Raw genomic sequence first — 23,763 nt, forward strand, 5'->3', positions numbered from 1 at the left:
CCGGTCTACAAAAACTACAATATCTGTTTTGTTTTATATCGCACACTCATAAATTTGGTATTGATGGAAAGAGGACATTAATTTGCATTCAATGAAAAAAGAATTTTGGAATTTGAGCCAAAACTGCTGGTACAGTAATATGTTGAAAATTGGCATTGTGGATTTGCAAGGCACAAATGAAACCCATAACGGACACGACTTTTGGCCATTAGTATATGTTAATTTTGACTAAAACAGCTACTGGAGGAAATCTGAGGGAAAAAGTATTATAATCAGTGTCTTATAAATGGTAGTTTCCCGATTATCTGATAATATCAATCCAACATAAGCAAATCATGAGGAGGTAACTCTGGTGGAGCTCGAGCCCACAAGCTCTTGGTTGACAGGATGATGACTTAAAGCTGCACTCTCACAAATTGAACAATCAACTTTTTTATTTTTTGTCTTGGAACAAGCCGATTTTTGCGAAAATCCATGGAAACCAGTGATATAAGACTGCTGACAAAAATTAAATCACAGATTTTTATATTTAAGTTAAAAAATTAATGTTTTATGCATTTTTCTTGAACCCGGTTAGTAATGGTTTAAGCCATAAAACATTAATTTTCAAAAGAAAATATGCAAATCTGTGATCTGATCTATTGTCAGCAATCTTATATTATTGGTTTGCAGATACTTACACAAATACTTGCTCTTTCCAAGACAAAAAATAAACAAGTTGTAAAAACAGTAAATCTGTGAGAGTGCAGCTTTAACCACTAGAGTACTCTCAAACCATTTGTGATGCCCTCAAAATAAACATTTAGTGTAAATGGATGGATTTTATGTGTATTAACGTACATAATGTCAGTTATATAGAAGGTACGATCACTTTTCCTCCACAAGACTTATTTCGCTGATGATTTCACAATTCATATACATTTCCTTCCTCCAACATTAAAGACTCACCTGCCCATCTGTGATGTGCTTGACCCTCAGTTTGATGAACCGCTCCATGCAGTCCTGATCCAGTTGTTGAACCTCATCCTCGGACAACTTGTGCGGTGGGCCTATCTGGAATATCACATGAGCTGTGAAATATCACATGAAGTGTTATCACATAGAGGCTATACTATCACATGGCTTCATGAAATACTACATTCGGGCCTGATATAGTTGTTGAACCTCATCCTCGGACAACTTGTGCGGTGGGCCTATCTGGAATATCACATGAGCTGTGAAATATCACATGAAGTGTTATCACATAGAGGCTATACTATCACATGGCTTCATGAAATACTACATTCAGGCCTGATATAGTTGTTGAACCTTATCCTCGGACCAATTGTGTTGAGGGCCTACCTGGAATATCACATGAGATACTATATTATTACATGTCTTAACAAGGGCAGTCACTGACTGCCATATCAATCGCCGAATTAAGAACAGTATCAAATTCATTTTCTAAAAAAATACTGCACACAAAGTTATGGTAACTGTGCTTGCACCACTCCTTAATGAGATATATCTGTCAATACCTCAAACACTTTGCAATTTATGCTCCAGATAAGATTGCCCGGACCCTCTCACATACACAAACATACGCAATAACACACTCACACGCACGCACGCACGCACGCACACACACACACACACACACACACGCCTACCATTACTTTATCCCCTTCGCTATTCAGCGATGGATAATAAAACACCCCATGCAATCAATGTTGTGATAAAACCACGTTGTCCAACAATTTGTGTGATTCACCTGCCTGAACAATCAAATAAGCTTCTATATTATCACATAGATTCTACATCATCATGTTTGCTTAATAAAATGCTTTCATATGCTCCTTGGTTTTGCTTATGATAATGTCAAATGAGTTAAACATAAAACTGCATGAATTTTGCTTTTGTTTCCAATCTATCAAGTGTAAACATGTATATAAGTGCCTCTTTATATATTATTCAAATGTCTCCAGTGCTATAGCAATACCTTAAAACAATCTCCAACAAACAGAGAAAATAAACAAAGCAAAACAAACTACATCCTACCTCCTCAAAGTCAAAATCCTTTGGAGAGTTGACCGGTGTCTGCCTCTCAGCATGGCCGGGAACTTTCGTGGGTGAACTGTTTCCAGACTTTATCAGTGGCACATCCTGAAAGAAAAAAGATGGTACATTTTATTTCAATTTAAATACAATGAAAAATACATGGACAAGTCCAGTATTTGCAAATTGAAATATTAACCCTGTTTAATATTGGCCTACAATTTTCATTTAAAACCCCTCAAAATTCAAATATAAACCCTGTTCAAAATTGGCCTTAAAATTTCATTTAAAAACTCAAAATTCTATCAACCGTTATAAATTCCCCATAACCGTAATTTTAAAGAAAATGGTGCATTTAACAACTTGTAAAATCACTTGACGTCTCGGCCTTGTTCGTTGCTATTTAGTAACTGCATAAAAGACTGGCATCCTAATAATTAGCATTCTTTGTCATATTATTATGCTTTCAAAACATTATAAAAACATTCCAAAGTGTTATTCATTATCTTCAATCTATAAAATTTTATGACATTTTGGCGACATTTTGGCGTGAAAATGAACATACACAAAATTCTGCAGTCATTTGACCTTTAGATGTTATCTGGGCCTACACATTTGATTGTTCAACAGGCAAAAATCACATGCCCATATAGGCTTAAACATAAAAGCTTGTGCTTCTGCCCAAGTTAACAAAGTCCATACCATTTTGGGTTTGTTGACAGGGCTTCCAAACACGCTGTCGCTGAGCCCTGTCGTTGAGTCCTCGTTCGATGACACTGAAAATGTCCGGGAATTGGCTTCCTTGTCCGGAACAAACAAAATCTGCAAATTAACAGAAAGTTCATGTTAATGAACTTAAAGTGTTAATCCCACCATTTTGATCTAAAGAGGAATTCCATTTATCTAAGAAATTAATAAGAAATTCAATAAGAAAAAAACAGACGAAGCAGAAGTCTGTGACAAGATTTATTCCTGAAAGAAAACATCTTCCACACGAAAGCATTTTCGACTTATATTTTTCTCAAAAGAAAACTTTGGAATGTAAATATCAACGAAAATGAATAAAATGTTCTTGATTGGTGCAAATATATTTGTTGTTTTGAACCATGTAGATAATGTTAGCAAGCATATATATAGATTGTGTGCACGGACTTTCTGTACTCGTATATGTTAACATTTAAGAAGAAAAAAATGTTTGGCACTGGAAATGGGGCTGAATGATGGCCCAAATTTGGTTTGAAAAAAAACACCGTTTCATTTCAACTTTATAGCCCCCATTTAAAGACAAGGACATTTTCCATGACTTGACTTTCAAGACCAATTCAAACATTAAATCATGTATTAGTTTAAGTTATTTTCAGTGCAATAACATTTGTATGTTTTTTCAAATCGATGCTTCCGGCTATGCGCCACATATTGTGAGATGCTACATATTAATATTGATCAAAAAGAGACTAGACACCAGCTGTTCCCAAAATTGACAAGTTCAGCATTTCCTCAAAGCAAGCTTAGAATTATCAATACAAATTTGTATGAGGCCAATTATACATCATTTTACATGATTGAAAAATTTTTGTCAAGGTCTTAGCTGTCTTTACCCATTTAAATAATCTGCACAAGGGCAAATCCTTTTCAAAAATTAGATCGGATAAGATATTTTTTAAGTATTGTTGGGAAATAAAGGGCCCTAACTCCTAAATGATTAAAGCGATTTCCATGGCTATCGAACTTGATCAAGGTATTATGGTCACAAACATGTGTTAAAAGTTTGGTGAGGATTGGACAAACAGTTTTCAAGAATTAGATCGGAAACAATCTTCGGGACGTATTTTTCAAGTCTTTTTTTGCAAATAAAGGGCCGTAACTCCTAAATGACAAAAGCGATTTCCATGGCTATCGAACTTGATCAAGATATTATGGTCACAATCATGTATGTAAAGTTTGGTGAGGATTGGACACATACTTTTCAAGAATTAGATTGGAAACATATATTTTTGAAGTATTTTTGGCAAAAAAGGGCCGTAACTCCTAAATGACTAAAGCGATTTCCATGACTATCGAACTTGATCAAGATATTATGGTCACAAACATGTGTTTAAAGTTTGGTGAGGATTGGACAAACGGTTTTCAAGAATTAGATCGGAAACAATCTTCGGGACGTACGTACGTACAGACAGACAGACGTACGTACGGACAAGGGCAACCCTATATGCCGCCACTTTGTGGGGGCATAAAAAGCACTTAATGGTTTCCCAGTTTATACTGTGTAAAATTAGCATGTGAAAGTCACATGATCAGTACAGATACATATACTGTCCCTATTTTTAAATTTACTGGAATTTCCAGGGTTAAGACAAACACAGGAAAACTCGAGTTTCAAACATACCTGCAAAAGATGTAATGGTTCAGATTGGGAAAAAAGGGTTATTTTTACTTAAATTGAGAATTTTATATTTGCCTGGAAATAAACAAGGATGCTTTAAAAATGAGAGAACATATAATAGAAAGGGATAAAGTTTGTTTCTATGAAAATACACTAAGGCTCCATTCAAATAAAAGAGAGGAAAACACCACTGGTATTAATCACAGTCATTTTGAGGGAATGAACTCCTGCTTTGGAGTTCATTCTCTTTGAATGACAGTGGTATTTAATTCCCATAATAGAGAGGAAAAAAACACTGATTTATTCATAAATCAGTCATTTTGAGGGAATGAACTCTTGCTTTGGTGTCATATGACCGGCAAAAAAGGTGACAATTTTAAAGGTCATATGACACCAAAGCAGGAGTTCATTCCCTTTGAATAACTGCAGAATTTATCCTAGCCACTTATGTAACACTCAAAGTTAAACAATATAATAAATAATTTTTTCTCAGACAAGGTGAAAAAGTTTCTTACCTGTCCCTGGAATATTGTTGAAGAGAAGAGTTTGTTGAGTTTCTTCAGCTCTGACGGCGTTGTGTCGAAGTGTGCCGCCACCTTTTCCAGTGTATCACCACTGTCCTCCACCTGGAATGTACAAAACATTACCGTAGTTTTTAAGTCAATATTTATGCCCGCTGAGGGTAGATTTTATTGACACCTATTTATTGAAAACATTCGCAATATAAATGTGAACAAAAACTGTTTAACAGTCAAACCTTGTTTACTCAAACTACCAGGGAACGTCAAAAAATATTTATTGCCTTGAGGAATTCAAGCCAAGCGGGAATTCTTCCCTTCAGTATAAAAAATAGGTCCTTAACATCCAGCTCCAGCCAATAAAGAAATCGAGCAAAGCTAGCTTGAGCAAACAATGTTCAACTTTATAAGCATTTATCTTAGATTATGGTCTGTACATTATTGTGATTTTCTCTAATCTACCTTTGGACATCTTTGTTTATCTATTATTTGATCACATCAGGACTATATTGCTTGTCAAGTTATATTATGTCATAAAAAGTTCCCTAAAGTACTAAAATTGCCTCAAATTATTTGTTTGCCAAGTGAATTGCCAAATTGCTTGTAAACTTATTTTGCATGTCTGTTGTAACAAAGGTTACCATGACAAATAAAAGTGAATGTATGGGTGTGTGGCAATTTTGGGTTGTAAAACAGACACTAGGTTCCACTGAAGATGATGAGTACACCCCATACATGCCATATTTCTGAGAGGCTTCCCAGGAGATTTTGGTCTGAATTCCAGGGGATTTTGATATTACACCAGGGGATTTATACGCGACGAAAATTTGCGCAATATCTGCATTTATAATATAAGAATTAATACAGAAATACCCTCAAATTACAATAATTTTTGGACTTAGTCATCATGGTCCTTCATGGAATTTCACACTCATAATATTATTGATGCTTTCCACGGTCAACTTTATGCAAGTTTGGAATTAAATTCCAGGGGATAGGGATCCCCCGGCGGGGGACCAGGGGATTGGTCGAAAATCGGGGGGGGGGGGGGGGGGGGGGGGGGGGGGGGGGGGGGGGGGGGGGGGTCCCCCCGCCGGGGGGATATGGCATGTATGACACCCTGTCATGTCAATTATTTGGTTGGAAAATATCAAAAGTTATCACTGAATATGATGAAAACCCCCCCAATTTTTTTTGGGCCGGAAACCTTTAACGGATTGTGAATATGATGAAACCCCCCCCCCCCATTTTTTTGGGGCCGGAAACCTTTAGCAAATTGTGTATTCACCATAAGAAAACAAAGGTTTTATATGCAAATATATGCATTATATCATGGCATTTTTAATGCAATTCTTGCTAATTGTGTACTCAAATTCATTTAAATTTCCTGAACCATTTTTAAGACCAAAATACAAAAAGTTGCAAACAGACTATGATCGAATACCTAGATTTTTTCATTCTGAAAGATCAACTAGCTAATATTAATACAAACTTTGTACTGCAGCGTGCCATCTGGCTGTGACTTTCTCTTCTCCTGCATACTGCCAAGGGATGCGGTTGAGGCAACGCTTGTTACCTTCGTGAACGAGTCTTTGTCATCGTCCAAGTAGAACATGGAACTTGCCTTCCCATCTGAAAAAAGTGGAACCTTTTATTTCTTTTCATATCGACTAAATATTCAACTCTTTGTCATTATTCAAACAGATTTTGAACCTTGCTTGCACATCCGCAAAGAGGTTGGAACAACTTGTTTTCATATTTTATGTAGAGTAACTATCAAACTCTTTCTCATTGTCCAAATAGAACATGGACATTGTCTGCACATCTAAAAAGAAAACGAAACCATTTTTTTTACATATTTTATATGTTAAGTATTTATATGACATCAACCAGACCATTCAGTGGTTGATAAATATAAACATACATATTATATACAAATGGGCCGATTATTGATCACATTGTTTAAGTTTTCAAAGTGATTTAAATGGCATTCAAGCTCATAAATTTAAGATTTAAATAAAACCAGTAGAGAAGAAACAGTTGTCTCGAATCTTGAAAGAAATACTGCCATACATGCCATATCCCTCGGAAATCCCAATCCATCCCCTGGTTCCCCGCCGAGGGATCGATATATATATATCCCCTGGAATTTAAGTTTTTATTTAAACTAGCTTTAGGTTGACAGTGGAAAGCATCCATGATGCTATGAGTGTGAAGTTCCATGAAGGGCCATGATGACTAAGTCCAAAAAAGATTGTAATTAGAGTGTGTTTCTGTATTTATTCTTATGTCATAAATGTAGATATTGCGCTAAATTTCGGTGTGTACCAATCCCCTTGTGTTATATCAAAATCCCCTGGAATTCAGACCAAAATCCCCTTGGAAGCCTCTCAGAAATATGGCATCGATGTACTGCAGATCACAAGTGTATCCATTTAACTTCGAGAGCAGTAACGATTTAAAAGTTAACAACGATGCAATTAATCATATTGTTAACTTTAACGAAGCTATAGTTCTGAACAATTGGGCCTCAGATATATTTTATATTTGATGAGATTATGTCATTCATTTATTTATGTGTGAAAGTGTCCTTCTTAATCAATTTTTCTCTAAATGTATTGTATTAGGTACAAGCTTACACATATCATTTAACCCTTAGGCTGCTGATGGCGATTTTAAAGGCTTTGCAAACAGCTTGGAACCAGACCAGACACCGAGTAACTCGGCGCCTGGTCAGGTTCCAAGCTTGTTGCCACTCAGTCAATATATCCCTAAAGTTTTAAGTAAATAGAAAGAAATTTAGAACAAACCAGATGACATTTTTGAGCAGACGACAATTTACCCATCATGCAAAGGGTTAATAGTTTCTATAAAAAAAAAAGCTTTAATAAGTAACAGTAAGATGACATGAAATGAAAATCATAATGATTAAAAATGGGCGGAGTAAGGGTAGCAAAGTTTGATGTCCCATAGGTCCAAGCATTTTCCAGTTATCAATCAGAAAAGCTTTCTTTGTCCAAGGTCTCATGACCTTGACCTTTCACCTACTGATCCCAAACTCAACAGGGGTTCTCTGCTAGTCATGACCAACCTCCCTGCCAAGTTTGAGGATGGTGGGACCAATCACACTCTAAGTATCAATTGAACAAGCTAAATGTGGTCAAGGTCACCACAGCCGTGACCTACTCATCTATCAGCTAGTGCTTAGCAATCTCCCTACTAAGTTTGAGGACCTTAAGGACCAATTAAAGGGTTTTATTGTTATCAATCAGACAAGCTTTGGTCTACAGACCAACTGATGGACCAACATGAGCAAAGCAATATACCCCTGCTTTTTGATGGGAGGCATAAATATGTTTTTAGATACATGGCGAAGGTTTAAGTATTGCACAATGATGCTGAAATCAAACAAAGCCATGATAATACTTTTGACTTTTTTTCATGGAAAAACAGCTGAGCTTAAAAAAATAAAAAAATAAATAATAATCTGCCAATAAGAATGAGAACTGTTATGTGCACACAATACTGACCTTCCTCAAAACGAAACCAGAAATTGCTTTTTTTTAAAAACGCTCTTATCCCCCAGTGTGTGGTCATAAGTGCAAAATAATAAATGATGGAGATGAATTTTGTACTTTGGAACTAGAGACGAACAAACATAGGAGTCATCTACTGGTCATGACCAACCTGCATACCAAGTATGAAGTTTCTGGGCCTTAGTGTTCTCAAGTTATTGAGCGGACCATTTTACCGAGGGCAAAAACAATAAGTCACCCCCATTCGTTGGGGGAGACATAATTAAGATAAGAAAATCATTTATTTGCAAAACTAAATTAAAAGAAACAATTAAACAAACCTTTCTAACCTGAGGTTCCATTTCACATTTTGATCAATAATTACTTTTGATAGATGAGTATCGTAATGTCCATAACAGGTCATGGCCAGGTTATATAAGATAAATAATAAAATTTAACACTGAGTTTTCCAATAATGTGAAAAATAAGAGCTGTATAGAGATAAACTATACTACAACTACAAATTGAGAAAATTTACGGAACTAATTTTTACCCTTTTAAATAAAAACATAATTTCTAGTCCAACTCCATTGTTTTGTTGCAATATGCCTTCTAGGCGATCTACATTCGTGTAATTAAATGTCCATCTTATATACTTGTGTTGTGACAGAGAGGGAAAGGGTTCTGTCTGCTTCCTTATTCAATGTCACTTAAAACGTTTTCGCTTTCACTCCATCGAAATTAATTACAAACCATACATTGTTATCTTAGTCATTTTTTCAATTAACATCAATTAACATCCATGAAATTAAGATAAACTATGAAACATTAGTAGCCATTAACTTCTTGTAGTCCCATTACAAGAACATGCATTGAATTTATCCTTAAAGCTGTGATGGCACATTTTTGGGTCACTGTCCAATATTATAATGCACAAATTAACCCTTTTTTATTTGTCTGCAACAATTTGGGTCACTGTCCACTATTATGTCAATAAACACACAAAATCACTAAGATTGGAACTGTTTGGGTCACTGTCCAATATATTTACCAAACAAGAGGGCCAAAATGGTCCTACATCGCTCACCTGATTGGACAAAGAGTTCTAAAGTTGTTGATCAGACTATTATTTTTTTTTAAATTTCAAAATGGTCTTACATCGCTCACCTGATTGGACAAAGAGTTCTAAAGTTGTTGATCAGACTATTATTATTTTTTAAATTTAACTTGAAAAATAAGTATTTATTTAAAATGTTACAAAGGGCCATAACTCTTACAATACTTGAGTTGCAGTTATGTAACTTGTCACGAAATAGCACATTATTACTGTGAATAAGCTCATGGAGTTTGAGTTGATTCCTTTAATGATTGTAAAACTAAAAAATTATATAAAAAAATAAATATAAAAAAGTTTTCCGTACATACATATAGTGAAATTAACATGGGGTGAAGGAATTTGATAGTAGGGCACTTCGCAGAAATTATCTTTAATTGACACCGAGTCCAGTGTATTCAGAGGAGATGATTTTCAAAGATTTCCATACAGACATATATACTGAAAGGTAGCCAAGCCCCTCAGAGGCCTTGTTTTTTTAGGAATCAACATGGGGTGAAATCTTTTGATACAGGGTCACCTAAGGAGCATATCTGTGGATTTATGTTAAAATTGGGCAAGTAGTTTCTGGGAAGAAGATTTTTTAAAGTTTTTCTTTTCAGTGACAATCCGGGTTGTGCAGTGAACCAAGTTCACAGAAGGAACCTGTTACAGGACCACCCAAGGAACATTCCTGTAAAGTTTGGTTGAAATTGTCCTAGTGGTTTACGAGGAGAAATTGTTTAAACGAAAATGTTCACAAGGGACAATGGAAGGACAATGATGGAAGACGGACTATCACCCTATCACAATAGCTTGCGCTAAGCATTTAATGCTCAGGTGAGCGAAAAATGCACATATTCACTCATGCTACGATTGCAAATATTTGGGTCACTGTCCACTATTAAAGATATTAAACAGATGAACAGAATTGTAACCTTAAGAAGCTATTAAAGATAAGGTATCATCATAAGTGATGTATACAATGCAGATTGCATTATGAAAGTTTTAAGGGACGGATCCAGGATTTTACATTAGAGGGGGCTTTGGGGAGCAACTAAGGAAGTCCAACTCAACTATCTGATTATTTTTTTATTCGCTCTCAATGTGGTAAGGAAGTTTTGGGGTCCTTATAATTTACTATGGATCATATCAGTTATTTGAAGTAAATGATTGTGCATTTTGCATCAAATTGTATTCAACTGGTTAATGATTGGTTAGCCATACATTTTATCAATTAGTCAATATTTATAATAAAAAAAGTATTAACCAATCAAATCATTTTAATATGCAAACTAACTCATTATATATTATTATAGATAACCTGTTGACAACTTTTTCTTTTCAAATGGCTGCTGGTATTCTTCTTGTATATTTTTTTCAAACATTATGGAGGGGGGGCGGGCTTTGGGATGGTTTATACAGTAATAGGAAAGTCAGACAATATGGAACATTGTGGAAAGATCATAAGAGTAAAGTGAGGAAAACCTGAAGCGCTGTGGAGAAAACCAGGGCTGCATAATAACTAAACAATTGTAAAAGCCAAGGTCATAGGCCTTGCTAAAACTGGATGTAATGTATCTGGCAACATTAATTTTGTATCAAGTTTAGTTTGAACATCATGAAATGTTTCGAGTTATGGCCAAGATTAATGTTTTTTCTGACAATGACGCCAAAGCTTACAACGCAATTGTCAGCGATAACAAGCCCGTTAACATCACCTTGACTTTTCTCTGCGAAAAATCAGATGAGCGTAAAAGGACCTTGGTTAATATTGTTTGTTTACTCACAAGATTTTGTCAATATTCCTTCTAACCACTATTTACCGCATGTGTCACATTCCAAGTATATATATCCACTTAAGGCCACTTCATATACAAATATATATTAACACACTTCCAATATATGACCCTTGTTTATACCAAGCACAGTGTATAAGCACTCTTTTCAAAAGCACATCAATTATCTTTGCTGGGATCCAACCTACTGTTCAGCAACATATTGATTACACAGCCACCAACAATATTGGCCATGCTGGTACTTCAGCTAATGCACAGATAACAGCTAAGATTTCCCTGTGAGGTCAGGAAGGTTTATTGGTTCTTAAAGAAAATAGCCATGGAACATTCACATAATTTTTAAGTTATCTTGCATGGTAAGAATAAGAAAGCTATCGGACAAATTTAAATTAAGCAATTATGGTAATGGAGACAATGCACACACTTTGACAAGGGATACAATAATCTAATATATACAAGGGATACAATACCTAGACAGCTGAAGAAAAAAAAAACATAGGCAAGGCAGACAGTAAGCTAAGAAAATAAGTAATACTGCAGAAGAAAGTCAATAAGCATAACTATGCAAGGGAGATAATAAATACACATAAGTAGGGGAGATAATAAGCTTATTTATAGAAGGGAGAAGCAAACCTAGGCAAGGGCAACAAAATGCAATCAAAAGCAAGGGAGACAATAAGCAAACCTTGGCAAGGGAGGCAATAAGCAAACCAGGCAAGGGTGAAAATAAGAAAACCAAGAAAAGGGAGACAATAAGAAAACTTAGGCAAGGGAGGCAAAAAGCAATATTAGACAAGGGAGACAATAAGCAAACCTTGTCAAGGGAGGCAAAAAGCAATTATAGACAAGGGAGACAATAAGCAAACCTTGGCAAGGGAGGCAATAAGCAAACCTAGGCAAGGGTGAAAATAAAGAAAACCTAGAAAATGGAGACAATATGAAAACTTAGGCAAGGGAGGCAAAAAACAATATTAGACAAGGGAGACGATAAACAAACTAAGGCAGGGGAGGCAAAAAGCAATCCAAAGCAAGGGAGACAAGCAGACCTTGGTAAGAGGGATAATAAGCTTATAAGGAGCAAAACTACACAAGGGAGACAAAGGGCAAACCTAGGTAAGGGAAACCAAAAGCAATCAAAAGCAAGGAAAAAATGAGCAAACCTTGACAAGGGAGACAATAAGAAAACCATGGCAAAGGAAACAATAAGAAAACTTAGGCAAGGAAGTCAATAAGAAAACATAGGAAAGGGAGACAATAAGCAAAAATAGGCAAGGGAGACAAAAAGCAATCCAAAGCAAGGGAGACAAGCAGACCTTGGTAAGAGTGATAATAAGCTTATAAGGAGCAAAACTACACAAGGGAGACAAAGGGCAAACCTAGGCAAGGGAAACCAAAAGCAATCAACAGCAAGGAAAACAATAAGCAAACCTTGACAAGGGAGACAATAAGAAAACCATGGCAAAGGAAACAATAAAAAAAACCTAGGCAAGGAAGTCAATAAGAAAATATAGGGAAGGGAGACAATAAGCAAAAATAGGCAAGGGAGACAAAAAGCAATCCAAAGCAAGGGAGACAATAAGCAAACCTTGGCAAGGGAGACAATAAGCAAACCTTGGCAAGGGAGACAATAAGCTAACCTTGGCAAGGGGGACAATAAGCAAACCTTGGCAAGGGACACAATAAGCAAACCTTGGCAAGGGAGACAAAAAGTAATCCTAGGCAAGGGAGACAATAAGCAAACCTTGGCAAGGGAGACAATAAGCAAACATAGGCAAGGGAGACAATAAGAAAACCTAGCAAGGAAGACAACTGAATCAAACTCCAAGGGAGCTCATTAGCAAAAACTTCAAAATAGGTGAAATAACACTATGCAATTTAAAGCAAGGGAGAAAATCAACTTCAAAGTTGGCAATAGAGACTATCAGCGTATGAATTACCTTTCTTGTTTCTATTCCGTCCCCTACGAGGTCCTTTCTTGCTTGTGGACCCGGCTACACAGAGGCAACATACAACATAACATAATACAAACAAGCAGGGTTAGTTCAATCAAGCTGTACACTAAACATTTAAGCACACATGGTTAATAAATGCACGCCTATTTTAAAAGCTAAGGCTTAAGCTAGATTTTCTGTTACCATTCAATACTGGTATTTTAACGATTATCTTTTCCAGGAAAAATGCAAAAGCCTGTCCAATTGAATGTGACCTTGCTTTACAGTTACCATTCTATTGAGGTTTAGAACAGGTAACAGACAGCATCAGTTTCTATATTAAGTCTTGGCATTGAAACTAGTATCTTAGCAAAAGCTAGGCTTAACTAAAGTCACAAATATAGTACTTTTGGTTTAAAGATACCAGTGCTTTATGATTTGTAATCAATAGCAGTCTTTTGGATTAGAAGCAAGAAATAATATGTTTATTTTTATTTTAACAAGCATAAAGACTAGTTATCGAGATTGTTCGAGATAAAATGCCCACACATATTCTGACCAAATTAGGTGGTGATTGGATAAAGGTTTCTAAATTTATTGATAGGATAATATTGACTTTAGGTAATTTCTGTAATCAAAGGGCAATAACTCACAAGGGAATAAAGCGATATGGCTTGTTTTCAAACTTGTCCTAGATATAGATTTAGCCCATACACATTCTAACCACATTTGGTGACGATTGGACAAAGGCTTAAATTCTCAATTAATGGATAGGACAACACTGATTTTAGGTAATTTCTATAATTAAAGGGTGATAACTCAAGAGGTATTAAGCTGGTTATCAAACTTGATCTCGATATTATGCCCAGACACATTCTTACCAAATTTTGCTGATGATTGGACTAGGGTTCTAAAGTTATTGATAGGACAACATACTGGACACCAACTTACACCACAGGTGAAACCATAATAAGTCTGGTTCAGAGTATGAACTGTAAGGTACCTGGTAATTAAGTTCAAAGATGAACATGTTGACATATTAGAATCAATAAACATTCACAAATATATGGCTTGAGATCGTCCATTCAAAAACACGAACAAAATAAAAAACATACTTGTCTATTTTTCTCATTTGAGAAAGTCATAGTACACATAATCCTTGACATTGCTTTCATGTGAATATCATATTTCTTCTTTTAGTTATAAAAGCCAAGGCTATTGTCTAGTTTTTTTGCTAGACTGCGTACTGATACTCAGACGCCTAGGCTAAAATTATCAAGGCTATGACATTACCTCAACATTTAGGCCTAAAAAAATAAATATTTGGTTTTGGTAACCTGACCCTACCTAAAATATAGGCGCCGACCCTACCATTTTTATATTCAATTGTTAAAAATAAAAAATGAGATTTCAAAAAAAATGTGGGTGTTAATATGTAGTTTAAAATGTTTAAAGCTTTATACAGAAGATTACTTTAACACCATTTTCCGATGTTGACAATAATGCTCTTATATTATTAAAAGCCTATAAAAATAAAAAAAATGAAATAAAAACAAAAAAAAAATCCTACCTACCCTTCCTCTTTTGAAAAAAGGGTGTAACCCTAACCAAACCAATATTTTTTTTGCCTTACAATGACCAATTATAATGCTAAAAAACTTACATTAAAATAATTTCTTGTATAAACTGTCATATTTGGTGCCAAAAAATCTTAAAATCTATGATTTTCTCTGTAACATAAATGCCAAAGCAACCTTTAATAGAACAATTATATACAATATATTCAGAAAATGAGAATAATAAGTAACTTGATATTTAAATCTAGACTAAAATGTTTCTTCAATAATTGACATTTATTGCAATTCTATATTGCTGTCCATTACCAGAAGTTATCCCGATATTTTTGCATTACGAATTGAAAGCCAACTCTATTGATTTAACCCTCTCTCCTTGTATTTCTCTATTCCTATGAGAAAGTGACTAAAAAACACATAACAGTAGCTTTCTATATAATACACAATTTTAGCTTAAAGGGGCTGTCTCACGTATGATAAAATAGTGAAAAAAAGAAGAAAATTGTCAAAAACTTGGCATCGATGTGTACTATGCATTGACACTTACTAACTGAAGTACCACATAGTTTACAATTTAAGTTTAGCAGTTATTTCGAATTTTTCCATTAAAAACGTAAATGTATTCCTTATGCGTGATTGGCTAGTCGGTGTTATCACGTGATATTACCGAGGTAGGTGTATAGCTTAATTATGTCACTCCATTAGAATAAGCCTTAGTAGCTCAGTGAATAAGACGCTGGACTCCTATTTTGGCGACGCGGGTTCGAACCCGGTCTCCCACACAATTTTTTGTTTACATTTTGGTACTTTTTTTACATTTATGATATCAAAGCCTAACACATTCTATTAGATAAGTGTCCTGAGATTCGTTACAGAAAAAAACTTTTGTTGGTGCCAATCTGTGACACAGTCCCTTTAAAGCTTTTAAGAGTTATAGAAAATGAGTTTAATGAAAGCACTTATCTCGACCTTATCTTGTTAACAATCAATCAATTTTTTTTGTCATGTTGTTAAAAATCACTAAGGGTTGGATGTGTCCTTGGCTTCAATGATCATAAGGAAAAAGGAAGTCTAACCATGCTGGCCTGTTAAAATCGTTAAAAAATCATCACCTGGTGTCTTAAGTCCTATGTATGCCCCTCCCTACCCCAGCCCTTCTCCATCACCAAGTAAAGGTGAGCACAGTGAGTTTTACGGTGGCCATTTTATTAATCAATCAAGGAGCAACTTCTTATGTCCAACAGTTTTTCAATGGGTTGCTTAAATTTGCACGGAAACAAACTCTTAAACAAATCTTTAGACATGTGTTATACAGTTAGGAAGTTTATAAAACAAAGTCTGATTTATATTACAAGATTTAAACAATGTCCCTCTTATATTACAAGATTTAAACAATGTCCCTCTTATATTACAAGATTTATTACAAGTATAATGACACATCTGGCATAAAAGGTCTATTTCCCTTGTTATATAATTGTGGTACAGAATGTTTCAGCTGCATTAAATTTATAAACCAAACCACAGAATATAATTTATCTTAACATTGAGATCATAAAAGATTCCCCTTAAAAAAATTAAAAATTGACAAAAACAATTGTTCAATAAAACACATTTGAAATGCACTTTAAAAATATTGAATGGTTATATAAAATGTTCAGTATAATATTATAATATTAAGAAATATAACAGTCACCACTTCCGAAGGAAGGCTGACTGGCCAGTCCTTGCTTTGGTCATATGCTTTGTGGAAGGGTTGCTGATAAAGTTTTGCTAGTTTCGGAAACCATTCGGGATCATTAAGCACGAAGCTTTGCCATCGGGCTGGTTCGGCATATGGAAGCTAGGGGTATAAACCCTGAACCCGAGTTGCGACGTAGAAGAATGCCAACAGTTCAGGAATTGGCTCCACAATGTTTGCAGGAAGGTTGCGGTAACATTGCAGAACATGCTGAAGAGCTGTCGAATCGTTGAGGATATAATGTTGAATAGTTGCTGATTTGTGAGTCGGACAATATAAAAGATGCCAGACTACTATTTTTCTATCAGTTGCTTGTTGGTCAAACCCATACCCTATCCAAAAATTTAGGTTACACACCACCTACACTAATAACATTAACTCATTCTTGCTGAACATTGAGTATTGATAAATATTCAGAGGAACATTTTAATTTATTCTAATTTTTTTTATACATCTCAACTGACTGCTCAGTCACAGGCTTTCAACTTTCACCTACCATTCTTGTGATTGGTTATTGTGACAAGCGTTGTTGGTATTTGATACGACTCTTTACATGACTTATGATTATCAAATTTAACAGATTTTTAGCTTGCTGAAATGGGAAAAATGGTTCTTATTTAGTTCTTTAAAAAAACACAGACCCGATACGTCTTATAGGACATAAACAAGCATCGTGTCTTACAGAAGTGAAGGCTGAATGTGAATTTTTGGAAGTGGTAAGCTTGAAATTTACGGCTTACCTTCAGATTTTGGCCCCCAAATTTTCTCTCTTAATGTCTTCTTCTGCTCCTTAGCTGAAAAAGGAGAAAGTAACTCTTGTTTAAATGTAAATACCAATCATCTAGTCTATTGTAACCATGGCCCCCCAAGGTCCGGGAAATAGCGGGCACTTTGACTTTCGGTCCAGCCACCCCGGTTAAAATCCCTGCCCTGCGGAGATAAACAGATGGTAAAATCCCCGCCAAATGCCCCCGCACCCCAGGGATCATTAACGTTCGGCCCATTCCCCGCTATATTTTTGCAGGGACAAAACCACCGCATTTACCCAGCTCTGCGGGGCCACCTGGAAGGTAAAAACACGGCCCATTTCCCCGGCTATGCCCGGTATACCCCTGGGACCTGGGGGGGGGGGGGGGCCATGGTTACAATGGACTGGTGCATAATGGCAAGTATAAATTATGTAATACCATTGTCAACATAAAATAGAATCCAAATTTTCTCTCAGTCTTTTTTATGCTCCTAAGTTACCAAGACTGGGCCAATAACTCTTGTTTAGTTATGCTTGCATTACAGAGCTTAGCATTATTTTTCATGACACAGAGATATAATTCATTCCTTTTTATAAGCATAAAAACTGCTTCTAAGTTCATCAAATCTGTTTCTTTTTTTACTGAGTAACTTATGCTTAATAAGACAGAACAGTTGTTTATAAAAGCGATAAGGGGAGATAATTCAAGGAAACTATTAAAGTTCATGCCATATTTTTAAAGTATCCTCTTCATTTTTGCTAGTTAAAGGAGCAACATCTACTGGTCAGTTAGGCATGAATTAGTTCAAACTTCATTCTTTTAGATTGTGAAACAAGTTATTTCAACATTATATCAATCACTCTTGTTGGGACGATGTTACACAAGTGTGTGATCTTGTGTTATAGGGGAAGTACCCAGCAGAAACCCACTTGTTATGCTTGGTGACCAAAAACCAAACTCACATGCACCCAGGCCAGGATTCGAAACCAAGTGGCCCAAGTGCGAAGTGAGTTGGCTAACCAATGTAGCTGAGAGCTAACAAAACAACCCGAATGTACTCTTGCAGAAAATTCATCCAAGAAATATTTGACACTCATCAATAATATTATACGCCATTTGCACAGCATTTCATCTAAGATTGACCAAATTTTTGGCATAAGCAGTCCTTAATAAATCTCATGTATTATTCTATCACATTATCTGACAAAAAGCTGCCCCAATATGAATCCAGCTCATGAAAACGGTAAGAAAACCATTCATCATATCAATGAGTGTAAACGAAAAACATCTAAGTGCTCCTATTTCTAGCGCCACTTAGACTAGTTTGGCGTAAAGTCGTGGATATATTCCCTATAGAGTCATCATTTGATATTGAAGGCTGGGAGAAGATAAAGAAAAAATATCAATGCCACTCAAATTAAGCAAAAGAAATTTGTTTGATACAATCTGATCCCTTACAAGAGAACTAGAATTGCTAGGAAAGAAAAAACGGCAATATATTTGACAGAGGAACGAGATGAGATTAATGTTTTGCTTTAACATCAATAAAAAAATAATACTGTTCTCGAAAATACTTCGTGAAACGTGATTGTTAATCAGATATAAAAGTGCCATCTCAATGCAGTTAAGCACTAAAAAGGGTTACATATAATATTACATTTTGCAGGCACAGCACAAGACCAACTTTCATAACACCAGCGATCACAGTCAAGATGAATACCACCAGAAGCTGGATGGTTAAATGACAAGTTTTGAAATAAACAAGTGAAATGTTAAAGAAATGGCATCTACACAACAGCCCATGCTCACCAACATTCCTATGAAGTTCCATGAGTAAAGGTGCAATATGTTTGATGCTACATGCAACACATTTTTCAGACCATTTTTTATTAAGTCAAGGGCAATAACTCTTGTTAAGTCGATTGAAATATGACATAACTGTCAGTGAACAACAACCAGTGCTGAACAACAGTCCTGTAAAATTTCATACAAGTAGATGTAACACTTTTGGAGGTACAGGTGACTCTATATATTTTAGAGCATTATTTAAAAGTCAAGGGCCATTACTCTTGTTAGACCTAGTGAAATGTGTCAGAAATGCAGGTGCACAACAGCCCATGCTGACACACAAACCATAGATATTCTGTGTGAGTAGGTTCTACATTTTTGGAGGTACAATTCGAGGGGTTTTTCGCTTTCACCCCTCGAATTGCTAGCCAATATTTTTCTGCATTGTGACAGAATGCGGCAAATGGAGGCAACTCCTTTATAGCTCCCAGATATATATATATATCTGGGTGTATAATGAAAAATTTATCTTTTAAGGGTTTTGAGGGTTTTAATAATGAATGTGTACGATCCTTACATATATGAGCAGTCATTGGAAACAATTGAATGTTCTTAATGCAAATAGAAACTAATAAAAAACCTTTGAAACAAAATTTGATATAATGCCTTGAAGTATAACATGTATGTACTAGTAAATGTTGTTTATTTTTGCTTCACTATTAAATCGGCAATCGCTGTGTGCATTCCAATGCTGTCAATTGGATGATTTATATGATACAGCAAAAAATAAATAGTAACTATCTAAGTGTTGGCAACAATGTCTCTTTATGCAGCGAAAAACTGCTGAAAAACACAGTTAATAAAACAAATTTATGACTACCTGGCAACTCACCAGAACTGAAGCAGTTAATTTAAGACAAAGATAATGGCAAGAAAGAGATGAAATTAATTCCTTTCACACTTCAATACTACTGGCAAATCACAATCATTTTCCAATAATGGGTATTTTATTCAACTGATGTAAACTTGGAACATTGATTGCCCAAATTCAGTGAAATGCTGTGAGGAAATTTAAAGCTGCACTCTCACAGATTGATCATTTTAACATCTTTTTTTGTCTTGGAATGAGCAATTTTTGGTGAAAACATCTGCAAATCAGTGGTATTAGACTGCTAACAACAGATCAGATTGCAGATTTTTATATTTCCGTTCTAAAATTAATGTTTTATAGCTTAAAGCGTTACTAAAGGCATAAGAAAAATGCATATAATATCAATTTTTGAACTTAAATATGAAAATCTGCAATCTGATTTTTTGTCAGCAGTCTTACATAATTTTTCGCATAAGTTGGGTCTTTCCAAGACAAAAAATAAAAATGTTGTCAAAACGTTCAATCAGTGAGAGTGCAGCTTTAATGAAGACCCAGTGTTTTCAGATGATATAAACTCAAAGAGCATTATGCAAACAGTTAAATAAAGAATTCAAGGGGCTAGACACCAGATGATATAGTTGCAAGAGAAAAAAAATGTCAAAAACTTATATAAAATCTGACATCGTTGTGTACAACACAATGAATCTTACTTATTGATGTATCACATCCCTAATGACACATTTCTTTCGCAGTTTTTTGCGCAGTTTTCCAATTCGAAATTTACTACACTTGTCTACCACATAAATCCCAGTAAGTGTAAAAATTGCATCAGTATATTTATCTGTACTCATAAAGAGATATGATATAAACTGGGAAACCGTTTTAACACTATTTTAAACCCAGAAACACAGATGAGACAGCAACATGATTGTTGCATTTATCATTTAAACCAAGTAAATTAAGTGACATTTCATCGGCCTCCTTTTAGGTCACATTGACAAATTCTAGGCTTGTTTTGAGGAAATACTGAATTTGCCAATTTTTGGACCATCTGGTGTCCCGCCCCTTTAAATAAACACACTGTTGAACTATACACACGAAACCCACAACAAACAACATCCAACATATCCAACATCAAATAAATCCAGTCCAATGTCAAACAAAAAGTAAAAAATAGGTCATTTTACTACACAAAAATTACATTCTAAATAATACACCAATAATACTTAATCAAGATTTAAACCCTTTTAATCCATAAAAGAAATTAAAAAAAATATTAAGTGATGATATTTGAAAAGTATGAGTCTAATACAAACATAAAGGAACAATTTAATGATATATTAAGCATTTATCAGTTTGTTAAAAACAAGAGCGCCAAATGTCATAAAATATCAATGCCTGTCCATTTCTTAGGACACCGAGTTTGGTGAACAGCAGTTGTACGTTAAGCTAAGTTTAGAGGGCAGCTTGCTAGACACTGTAATTAATACAGTTTTTGCTAATTCAAGGGTCATAACTCTAGAGTGACAGAGGCAATATGGCTGTTTATCAAACTTGTCTGAAATATTATGCCAATTCACATTCTGACCAAATTTGGTGGTAATTGGACATAGTATTTTGAAGTTATTGAGCCGATACGACCAGTTTTAGGTAATTTCTTTATTTAAAGGACAATTACTCTTGAGTGAATACAGCAATATGGCTGGTAATACAATGTGTTTGAGATATTATACCCATACACAATTTGTCCAAATTTGGTGATGATTGGATGAAGGCTTTGAAAGTAAAAACTATCAGAAAGAAAAGAAATAAATACCATGCCTCAACTACAAAGCTTTCATTTTTTAATTTAAACATTATTTATTTTACAATGATTGTGAAGAAAGCTATGATAGCTTATACCGAGTCACTCTCGTTGGTACAATGTTGCTCGAGAGTGTGGTCTTGTGTTTGGGGGGAAACCAGAGTACCGGGAGAAAACCCACTTGTCCGGCTTGGTGACCACTAACCGAACTCACATTGCGCCCAAGCTGGGAATCGAACACGGGTCGCCTTGGTGAAAATTGAGTGCGCTAACCGGACAACCAATTCACTTTTTTTAAAACTGTTACAGACATAGTTCTACAAGAAAGACTATATTACAGGCAAAAACATAACAAAATGGTATTTCACTACACTCTGTACTTACTGCCGAGCGATTCGAAACTGTCCACAGAAAAACGTGACACTAGCTCAGCTTAAACAAATACATTCAAACATAGTCTTATATATTTTTTCGGAATAATGAACATAGCATGTTGATTTAAATAACTGCACATGAATAAAACTGAAAAAAAATGAAATAAAAATGTGTAAATGATCTCATTGATTTTTGAGTTTGACTCTTTTTGTGTGCACAAAAACTTCCTTTTCAGTAATTCTGTTAAATTGCTAAAAAAATCCATTCAACTGTTTTAGCACAATACAAAGTGTTTTCAATTTTCTTTCGCATAAACATTGCATTTCCTCCTTTTTCTCCATGACAAATAGCTCACTTAAGCAACAGAGTTCAATTCCTATTTTTGAACAACTTTGGTTACATACCTGGTAGATCTAGTTCTCCCCCAGTGATAGTTGGCACAGAAGAAGTGGACTTGGGTTGGAGCCCAGCTGCATTGGGCTGGGAACTGGTACGCAACCTGAAACATTAAAAAAAAATAATCAATATTTTGGTTGATTTTAAGGGCGAAAACAAGACGCCAATGTGGCTGCAATAAAGCTGGATTTTTTATTTGACAATGCAATTTTGCAAACCTAAGATTTGATGGTTTTTTTAACCAAGAAGACCCTTATTTATACCATTCGAAACTCCTCGTCCATCTTATCAAAAACAACCTTGGTTGTATATGGACGGTTTACAAGTCAGAAATTGGTGCACTAATAGTCTGTGGCAAGTGGATGGCATAGTAATTCAATTCAGCAGATAAACTTAATGACTTAAACTCTTGGGAATCTTAATTGTGTTTTCAATAATACACTTCTCTGGCAATCAGTTTAAACTTAAATCAACAAACACAAGCTTAATCACTACATTTAATTAATAATATAATTTCAAATTTTACGAACTACTTCTTATGATGTATCGGCATACATCCGAGGTTGTTTTCGATAAAAATGGCCGAGGAGTTCCGAATGTTATTTATACTTATCCGAGATGATCTGTTCATACAAATAACCTGATCAAATTTCATGAAACTGGCAACAGTAACTACAATTTCATTTTTGTGTAAGGAAAAATAAAAAAAATTATAAATACATGAACTTTGCCCAACGGTAAAACACAAAGAGCTAGATTTTGACCTCAGATGACCCACTTTAAAAACTAAGATTTCATGTACACAACTATTTTTAAACAATTAATTAAAATTTGAATTCAAATCTAGAACAGGGAAAAATATTTCCAAACATTTTACCTATTGATTTAGATTTTACCCAAGATGACGCATATTCACAACAGCCTAAGATACAATTTAGAAATGTTTTTGGAACAAGTTTGCTGAAGATTGAATATAAACTATTGACTCTGTGACATGGAATAAAAACTTCCTAACATTTGAAATAATGACCTAATTTTTGAGGTGACCCATATTCGCAAATGATCAAGACAACATGCAAACAAGTATTCTGACAAAGTTTCATAACAATCGATAAAAAAGTTTGACTTTATGACATGCAAAACAAACTTCCTAAGATTTGACCTAGTGAGCTTGTTTTTGACCTGAGGTGACTCA

The 23,763-nt window shown here is 35.1% G+C and overlaps 1 protein-coding gene across 15 annotated transcripts in view; it reads right to left on the reverse strand.

Moving 5' to 3' along the window:
* LOC128206893 (oxidation resistance protein 1-like) overlaps nucleotides 1-23,763 on the reverse strand; it is a 98,414-nt gene that overhangs the window by 21,821 nt on the left and 52,830 nt on the right. For 7 of the 15 annotated variants that reach the window (XM_052909611.1, XM_052909612.1, XM_052909609.1 and 4 more), the window contains 9 exons: nucleotides 22,577-22,671; nucleotides 22,182-22,229; nucleotides 17,326-17,379; nucleotides 13,280-13,333; nucleotides 6,428-6,567; nucleotides 4,933-5,043; nucleotides 2,737-2,856; nucleotides 2,038-2,142; nucleotides 949-1,053 (listed from right to left, as the gene is read on the reverse strand). In XM_052909611.1, the coding sequence (XP_052765571.1) occupies nucleotides 949-1,053; nucleotides 2,038-2,142; nucleotides 2,737-2,856; nucleotides 4,933-5,043; nucleotides 6,428-6,567; nucleotides 13,280-13,333; nucleotides 17,326-17,379; nucleotides 22,182-22,229; nucleotides 22,577-22,671 (832 nt within the window). Of the gene's footprint in view, nucleotides 1-948; nucleotides 1,054-2,037; nucleotides 2,143-2,736; nucleotides 2,857-4,932; nucleotides 5,044-6,427; nucleotides 6,568-11,333; nucleotides 11,436-13,279; nucleotides 13,334-17,325; nucleotides 17,380-22,181; nucleotides 22,230-22,576; nucleotides 22,672-23,763 lie in introns of those variants that run through there. The other 8 variants (XM_052909618.1, XM_052909620.1, XM_052909621.1 and 5 more) reach the window with 4 other exon arrangements.

The sequence above is a fragment of the Mya arenaria genome, chromosome 10 (assembly GCF_026914265.1).
Source record: "Mya arenaria isolate MELC-2E11 chromosome 10, ASM2691426v1".
In the NCBI taxonomy this organism is placed as follows: Eukaryota; Metazoa; Mollusca; class Bivalvia; order Myida; family Myidae; genus Mya; species Mya arenaria.